This window comes from Rhamphochromis longiceps, linkage group LG8, assembly GCF_057381845.1.
Source record: "Rhamphochromis longiceps isolate RC_006_pf linkage group LG8, R_longiceps_female_GT1.1, whole genome shotgun sequence".
Classification (NCBI taxonomy): Eukaryota; Metazoa; Chordata; class Actinopteri; order Cichliformes; family Cichlidae; genus Rhamphochromis; species Rhamphochromis longiceps.
In genome coordinates, this window is record NC_140564.1 from 12,756,916 (window position 1) to 12,766,199 (window position 9,284).

Below are 9,284 nucleotides of genomic sequence, written 5' to 3' on the forward strand. Positions count from 1 at the left end.
AAATAATAATTTTTTCTACTTCTTATGAGGTCATTATTTATCTTTTGACCTGTATTTGCTTAAACTGTAGTGTAAATTCATTTATTAAACTATAATTAAAAGATTTTCTGATTTTCTTAAAAGTCCACCTATACCCCTCACCTGATTTTTGTGTATTCCAGTGTATTGCACAGCGACGTTTCGAGTTAGAGTGGATGTGTGTAGGTACTGCAATTTAATACACATTTTCAATACACACGGCCGGAAGTCATTGTGATTGGTAGGCTATATATATAGGCGGTACCTACAGGAAACGGCGCCACAACTTTCGCGCGCGTGCCCTTTAACAAGTGTATGTCGACGGCAATACGAAGACGGATTAAAAACACAAAGGTAAGCCTTTTTTAATGTAAAATGCACCATGACTTTAATACTATATGAAATTATAGGTGCACAGGCCTATATTAAACTGGTTTAATTTATGCTTTATGGACTGTTAGTGAGTCTTTGAAGAAGTAAAACGGCCCCAGCGTTTGTCATTGAGTAAATAAAATAGGGCTGACGACTAACCGCGTCAACGCGATAAAGCGGGCTAACCCGTGTTAGGATTTACTCGGTGTTAAAGCATTATTGTGGCTTAAACGTGTTAATGCCGACATCGCGACTAACGCGATTAACAATTAAACCAGCGCAGTCTGAGTCAAAATCCCTGATGTCGCTGTTAGCTAATTTCGGGCAGTTTGTCCAATGTCTGTCCATTCTGCTGACAGCCCTAAAATAAAAGCAAGGGTATAAGTGTATTTAGTCGTGTATTTATTTATATGCCTGAAGAAAAAACTTCTTACAGTTTTGATGCCTAAGCTTTCTCAGTACTTGTATCACTCTCTGCAGTCGCCATTACAGAAATGTCACATGTCGCCATTTTGAGTACTAGGCCTTTAACATTTTAAAAGAAGGCATAAATTAGCACTATGAATAAGTCAGCTGTGTTTATGCTGTAAACTACACTACTGCTAGTTCTGCTACTACTGATGATGATGACAATGATGACGATAATCGTAATACTTTATATGCTTTGGTAATACAGCCAATCAAAACGTACAGGAGAACATGCGAAGGAGACTCATTCCTCCACGGGAGGATGCAGTCTGTCATGTTTCTGCTGGAAGGGACAAACTGGGACTTGATATCCACTACATAAATGCCTTCAAAGGTAAGTTGGTCTTTAGTTTGGATTAGATTTGAAGTTTGTCACTTTGTCTTTTGTCACTCACTTGGTATGCCTCTGCAATTCAGGTCGGGGCATTTTCACGACTGTTCCATTCCAAAAAGGAGACTTTCTTTTGGAATACAGAGGTAAACTCATAACAAAAGAAGAATGTGAGCGGAGACACAGAGTTTATCATGACAGCCTGAAGGTGTTCATGTTTGAATTCAAGTTTGATGGAAAACTCTGGTGGTGCGTATTATATCAGTGTAGTTTGATTAAGATTAAATTACACATTGCTTTTGATTTATGAAAAAAAAGCTTCCTAACTAGTTAAGCTAATACTTTTTTGCCTAACCCCACAGTGTGGATGCATCTCAAGAAGATGGGTCATTAGGCAGACTTGTCAACGACAACCACATCAGTCCAAGTGCTAAGATGAAAATATTAAATATCAATGGAAAGCCCCATCTATGCTTATTTGCAAGCAGAGACATAAGTCCAGGTGAAGAAATAGACTATAATTATGGTGACTCGGATTGGCTCTGGAGATGCAAGGTATTTCTACAATTGTACTTTTTGGAACTGATAAATTGCATACCCTAAGCCATTTTTACATTTGTACCTACTCAAATTGGCTTAACGTGACTTAGGGCATCTAGTTTTTCACTGAAATTGAGTATCACCTACTGTGCCTGGGGTAACTATAGCAATGCAGCCGAGCATCCAGTGATATAAATGCCACAGCAAGCATGGACGTCAAGGTGACAAAATGCCTGCTGCTCAGTCTATACTTTAGTGTTCAATTCAGGGATCACGCTGTTAATTTTGGTCGCTATTTCAAACATTTCAGAGTTTCAAAAATGATGGCTTGGATTTTCACGAAGGAGGCGCACTCATAACTTATCAAGTGACACCATTGACCAGCCACCTGGTGGCATTCAGTCTATGTCAAATTTTCTGATCACTTTGGATCACTTGGAACCTTGGTGCAGTAGTTACTGAAAAACTACATGGTACTATAACCTACTGGAAAAACAGGGGTAGGTACTAATGGAAAACAGGCAATTGTGATGGCTGCCACATCAAAGCCCTCTAAAAGCACTAAAAAAATATCAGCAGGTATGCAGAAATAAAAAATGGCTTTCGGTTTCTAAATTTTAACAGTGATTGATGTTTAATGTGATTCTACACAGCAAAATCTCCAGTGTTAAATTAACACTGGAGAGTGTCTATAAGGGTCCACACCTCTGAGTGTTAAATACAACACTGTTGAGTGTTAAATTAACACTTTTGACAGTGTTATATGTTTAAAAGTAACCTAGTCAGTTTTGAAGATTAACAATGGCTAACACTGAGCAGTGCTGATTTTCTAACACTGGAAAATAACTCAAAATGTTAGAAATATTCCAGTGTTAGAAAATCAGCACTGCTCAGTGTTAGTCTTTGTTAATCTTCAAAACTGACTAGGTTACTTTTAAACATATAACACTGTCAAAAGTGTTAATTCAACACTCAACAGTGTTGTGTGGACCCATATAGACACTCTCTAGTGTTAATTTAACACTGGAGATTTTGCTGTGTAGCCTCTTTAGTTAGATTCATTTTAAATTTTGTCCCTCGAAGATAAATGGGCCCTAGTGACAGTTCGTTGCTGCTACAGGTGATTGTTTTACTCCTTTAGCAATGGCTTAAAAAATAAAGAAATCACACTGACTATTTGTCTCTTAATCATAGGGCCTTAAATTCTCTATACATGACAGTGAATATTTTAAAGACAATAGCTTGAAACTTATCTTTCTCATACAGTTTATTTAATGTTTCAAAAGCCTCTTCAAAAATGCACTGTATATTCATTTTCTATCTGTTACACACGAAGACTGAGACCAGCCAGATTCAGAAGACTGTGAGCTGCCTAAAGCCGCAACCAAACAGCTTTCCAAACAATGATCTGGACCTGAAACATCCAGAGCCTGAAAGGGTAAATATAATCCAGTGTACCACTTAATGAACTAATAATTTAATCTATCATCATTCTTTATGGATGCTGTGTGTGTGTGTGTTTGGCAGTCACCTGGGTGTGATGTGATTTACATGGACCGTGGCTTGTAGGTCCTTTTCATTGTTTCAAAGTGCAAGTCTGGATAACATCTGAGTGTGTGTGTGTGTGTGTGTGTTAACCACCCAAATGTGACTTAGGAGGACCACACTGTTATTGGGGGACTCCGTCAAAGTTTGCTTCATGGTGACATCACTCTGGTTTTAGGAGGGGTCTTCTCGTATGTCTTGACAGTTTGACCTACAGCATGCAGAACTGACTGCATGTGCTTTGTTTCTATGTTGAAATTTTTTGAAACTCAGGCTTGAACATTAAGATAGATAGTACTATACAACTTCTTAACTTGTTTTAGGCACTTTTTACTGCTTTAGTGCATGGGCTCTCTCGCTGTGTACTCTGGCTTCTTCCCACAGTCCAAAGATGTAGCTTATGGGGTTAGGTTAACTGGTGATTCAAAACTGCCCTTTGGTGTGAATGCAAATGCTTGTCCTTCCATGTTAGACTGGTGATCTGTCCAGGTTGTACTGCCCTATGGTAGCTGGTATAGGCCCCAAAACTGCTACCCCACAATCCTGATAAGGATAAGTGGAAGAGGATGGATGATTGCAAAGGAATCAGTTGTTAACTATTGTAGCCAGTATTTTTTTCAGAAGAAAACATTTGAGTGGAAAGCCCCCCCCCCACACACACACACACATGCAAATTAAAAACAGAAGCACAGGCCTGCCCAGTACAGTTGCAAGAAGAGCACTTGGTCTAATCTTTGTGCCATCTTTTCTTTGTTGCAGGATCTTGATGAAGAAATGCCTCAGCAAGGCTCAGAAGCCATGCATTCTTCTTCAGTGCAAGAGTTTGAAGAGGTAACATTGACCTAGGACAGATTTTAATGAATGTTTCTCATGCACGATGTGTACCTTACGCTATTTGCCGATAGTGAAATGGTCTATTCATCCTCTTGAGTGATGCATTTTTAGTAACTGTCAGATTACTGTTCTTTTGTCTTCATTCTCTATCTGTTACACACGAAGACTGAGACCAGCCAGATTCAGAAGACTGTGAGCTGCCTAAAGCCGCAACCAAACAGCTTTCCAAACAATGATCTGGACCTGAAACATCCAGAGCCTGAAAGGGTAAATATAATCCAGTGTACCACTTAATGAACTAATAATTTAATCTATCATCATTCCTTATGGATGCTGTGTGTGTGTGTGTTTGGCAGTCACCTGGGTGTGATGTGATTTACATGGACTGTGGCTTGTAGGTCCTTTTCATTGTTTCAAAGTGCAAGTCTGGATAACATCTGTGTGTGTGTGTGTGTGTGTGTGTACCACCCAAATGTGACTTAGGAGGACCACACTGTTATTGGGAGACTCCGTCAAAGTTTGCTTCATGGTGACATCACTCTGGTTTTAGGAGGGGTCTTCTCGTATTTCTTGACAGTTTGACCTACAGCATGCAGAACTGACTGCATGTGCTTTGTTTCTATGTGGTTTGAAACTCAGGCTTGAACATTAAGATAGATAGTACTATACAACTTCTTAACTTGTTTTAGGCACTTTTTACTGCTTTAGTGCATGGGCTCTCTCGCTGTGTACTCTGGCTTCTTCCCACAGTCCAAAGATGTAGCTTATGGGGTTAGGTTAACTGGTGATTCAAAACTGCCCTTTGGTGTGAATGCAAATGCTTGTCCTTCCATGTTAGACTGGTGATCTGTCCAGGTTGTACTGCTCTATGGTAGCTGGTATAGGCCCCAAAACTGCTACCCCACAATCCTGATAAGGATAAGTGGAAGAGGATGGATGATTGCAAAGGAATCAGTTGTTAACTATTGTAGCCAGTATTTTTTTCAGAAGAAAACATTTCTTGAGTGGAAAGCCCCCCCCCCCCACACACACACACACATGCAAATTAAAAACAGAAGCACAGGCCTGCCCAGTACAGTTGCAAGAAGAGCACTTGGTCTAATCTTTGTGCCATCTTTTCTTTGTTGCAGGATCTTGATGAAGAAATGCCTCAGCAAGGCTCAGAAGCCATGCATTCTTCTTCAGTGCAAGAGTTTGAAGAGGTAACATTGACCTAGGACAGATTTTAATGAATGTTTCTCATGCACGATGTGTACCTTACGCTATTTGCCGATAGTGAAATGGTCTATTCATCCTCTTGAGTGATGCATTTTTAGTAACTGTCAGATTACTGTTCTTTTGTCTTCATTCTCTATCTGTTACACACGAAGACTGAGACCAGCCAGATTCAGAAGACTGTGAGCTGCCTAAAGCCGCAACCAAACAGCTTTCCAAACAATGATCTGGACCTGAAACATCCAGAGCCTGAAAGGGTAAATATAATCCAGTGTACCACTTAATGAACTAATAATTTAATCTATCATCATTCCTTATGGATGCTGTGTGTGTGTGTGTTTGGCAGTCACCTGGGTGTGATGTGATTTACATGGACCGTGGCTTGTAGAGACACTGTCATACAAAACTCCAAGCCTTGCGCTGAAACTGGGACATACACTGCATAAAATGTCTGACATTATCCATTGTCGTGCCCTCATGACAGAGGATGAAGCCCTAATCAAGTCCACTGATGCGTTCAAGAAGTTGTATGTCTCCAAATGGTCTGAGATGGTGTCTCACCGTGCCTTGAACACATTGAGTGAGGCAAAGTTTAACAAGCCATCAACATTGCCCTTTGCAGAAGATGTTCGGATTCTCCATCACTACCTTCAAAAATCTGCAGAAAGTGCCTTTTGCAGCTTGGAGAACGAAGCCACAGCTCAGAATTATGCCCAACTTGCACAAGTTACACTCTCACAAATCATTGTGTTCAACCGAAGACGTTCTGGAGAGGTTTCAAAGATGCGCCTCAAAAGTTTTCTTGAAAGAGACAAAACAGCACTCCACACAGATGTTGCCATGGGGCTCTCAGAAATGGAACAGAGACTCTGTAACTATTTCTGTAGAATAGAAATAATGGGAAAAAGGGACAGAAATGTTCCAGTTCTGCTAACACCAAGCATGCTGGATGCTCTGTCACTACTGGTTAGTAGGAGGCCTGACTGTGGTATTTGTGCCACTAATATCTACCTCTTTGCAAGACCCCGATCAATGAGTCATTACAGAGGAATGGACTCCTTGCGTGTTCATGCACACCAGTGTGGAGCAAAGCAGCCTGAGTATCTAAGATCGACACAGCTCAGAAAACATGTTGCCACACTCTCACAAGTCCTTAATTTGAAAAACAACGAACTTGATCAGGTTGCAGATTTCCTGGGTCATGATATCCGCGTTCACCGCGAATTCTACAGATTACCAGTTCCCACAACACAGCTGGCCAAGATTTCCAAACTGCTTTTAACACTGGAAAAAGGACAACTTTCCCAGATCCAGGGGAAATCACTGGATGAGATCAAAATAGAAGGTTTGTATTGAAAGGAGCAAATATTAGGGCAGTAGTTGAATATTATGCTTTATCAACAGAATTAAAACCTAAAAGCACAGACCATTCTGTTAAATGTCCATGATTTAAGGTTCTTGAAGTCTATTGTTTCATCACTTTGCAACATTTGGCAAACTGCAGAGTGGTGGCCTTAAATAGTAAAACTATGTACTATAATTTCCAGTATTTGTTCTGTATTTTGTCATATCTCGTTGTTAATGTGAGGTTTTTGGGGGGTTTGTGTTTGGTTTTTTGGGGGGGTTTTCCCACAATTTCTCAGATGAAATTGCATTAAGTGATGCTGAAACAAAGGACAGTGAGAGTGAATCAGATGATGATGACACAGCACTCACAATGTTGGCGTGTGGCACCAGTGAGCCTGTACATGCAGTAGCTGATTCCACAAACACAGCGCAGCTCCAAGACACTGTAGATTGTGGTAAGTTACCACTAGCTTGGTTTCTGTGGATAAAATGTTTGTTACAAATATTAAAACTTAATCAAATTGTGTAATCAGCAGATGAAGGACCACTCACAATGCCTGCAGCAAGTGAGACTGCTGCTCCCTCTGAAGGTAAGGGGTGCAGTTGGTTCTCTAAGCTTATTATTGTTTCATCACTTTGCAACATATGGCAAACTGCAGAGTGGTGGCAAAAAGTCACTTGGATGAGTGACAAAATGTTTCTCCCACTGAAAACGCTACGTCCAGATTAACAGAATCAACGTTTTGGGATTTACTTACCTGGATGATTGAGCATGCATCAAGAGACTTTTATTCAACTTTTTATTCAGTCTTTTATTCACAGCGGAACACTAAATGTCTCATTTTAGAAATTTGATAAATTTTCAAAGAGAATTTTAGCTCGTTTTGATATTGATGGTAGCAACACATTTCAGAAGTTAGTACAGGGTAGCATCCATTCTTTTAACCACCAAATGTTTTTTGTTTTTTTTGTTTGGTTTTTTGTTTGTTTTAACTACTACTACTTTATATATCTTCCAGAGAAAAATGCTGCTCAATCCCACAATTCCCGAAGAGCTCCCAAAAACATGTGGTCCAAGGCTGAGGTTGCTGCAGTGATGAGGCATTTTAAAGACCACATAAACGAAGGGAAACTAGCCACCAAAAATGAATGCAGTCATTGCAAATTGGTAGAAGATCCGGTGTTGGCAGGAAGAACAGTTCAAAACATACGAGATTTTGTAAGAAACAGAGGATTAACTGCAAAAAGGCAGAAAAAAATGAACTAAAATAACTGTTTAGCCAGATGTGGTTTTACATCTTGGTCAGATTGCCAATTGTTGTTAACACTGATGTTCTGTTTAAAGAAAAAAAAAAAGTTCTTGTTAATTACAGAAGTAGTTTGTATTTCATAATTTTTACATTTAATTTATTTAGGTTTTTTTTTTGACAGGTTATATTTAAAATAAAAAATTATAAATGCATATTTTCTCCCCTTAATATTTACCTTTAGACTATTAAAATTCATTTTAAATGTTTTTAATTTTTCTGTTTTCTATATTTTTATATTTCTGTGGGAAGCGTGGGCATTTTTGTCCATAGATTTCTTTTTTATTTATGGTTAAAATTAATGTTCAGATCCAAGAACACTAATAAAATGATGTTCCAGTAATCCTGTGTCCTGTCAGATGTGTATTCATGGTAATGATGAGCTATTTAAATATTACATCATTGTCCCTTTAAAGACCCAATATTGTTTTTTTTGGACCTCATAAAACACATTGTTGTCAAGTGGACAATGTCTCCAGAAAACACAATAGAGTCTGGTTGATGTGTATCAGTGTATCTAGACTTCTATAGGGAGTGTATGAGGTCTGAAGTGACCCAAATTTTTTTCAGATTTTTTCGAACACTTTAACCTCGCTCCCTTGGCTCTAAGTCCTTTGAAAATGGTAGTCCACTTAAACCACCACCGGGCGGATTGACGTAGTATAGTCCCTCCATACCACATAGACCCGTGTGTGTGTGTGTGTGTGTAAAAAAACAGAGAGAGAGAGCAGTTTGTGAGAGAGCAATTGTGCAGTTTTCTGGTGGGGGAATACAAACTGTCCTAAATTATTTAGCCCTCTCTGCATAAGCCAAAAGCTATTTACATTTTTGACTGGCTTCTCCATGGCAACTTAATATGTAGTGCTGACAGATGATGATAGCAATGGCAGGTTTTTAACTGCTACTGTCTAATCAGCAGTTTTCTAATGCAGAGTGAGATTACATCATGTATGAATCATGTACTGATGTTTCTGTCTTGAGTTTGGAGACTTAAAGATTGCAGAACTGAAAAGAATTCAGATCACATCACATACACTCAGGCTCATCACCATTAACGTCAGATCCTATAAATGTGTCGTTTGCAGAAGACGATTTCTAACTTTTTAGTGATCACACAGAATTTAAAACTCTATGTGAGCTCCTCTGTGATGGTCCCGCTTTTCAGCAGTTGACAGATGCTCTCCTTCAGCAGTGCTACAATCTTTTCAGATCTTCTGTGATCCACCGATAGCCTTTGCAGAAAATATTGACTCACTGTTGAGCGAAGTCTCTCTCAGATGGAGAGACAACCAGGTACAGACTGTACT

The 9,284-nt window shown here is 39.3% G+C and overlaps 2 protein-coding genes across 2 annotated transcripts; both read left to right on the forward strand.

Annotated features, from left to right (window-relative positions):
* The first annotated feature begins 1,089 nt into the window (after positions 1-1,089).
* Positions 1,090-5,653, forward strand: LOC146663166 (uncharacterized). The gene is made up of 8 exons (XM_085417357.1): positions 1,090-1,192; positions 1,276-1,438; positions 1,552-1,744; positions 3,066-3,167; positions 4,034-4,105; positions 4,274-4,375; positions 5,239-5,310; positions 5,479-5,653. Exons 1-8 carry the CDS (start codon positions 1,090-1,092, stop codon positions 5,605-5,607), a joined length of 936 nt encoding a protein of 311 aa, XP_085273483.1. The 3' UTR covers positions 5,608-5,653.
* Positions 5,654-5,959: 306 nt separating this feature from the next.
* LOC146663167 (uncharacterized) lies at positions 5,960-7,937 on the forward strand. The gene is made up of 4 exons (XM_085417360.1): positions 5,960-6,668; positions 6,967-7,125; positions 7,207-7,260; positions 7,690-7,937. The coding sequence occupies exons 1-4, from the start codon at positions 6,107-6,109 to the stop codon at positions 7,935-7,937; spliced, it is 1,023 nt and encodes a 340-aa protein (XP_085273486.1). The 5' UTR covers positions 5,960-6,106.
* Positions 7,938-9,284: the final 1,347 nt, after the last annotated feature.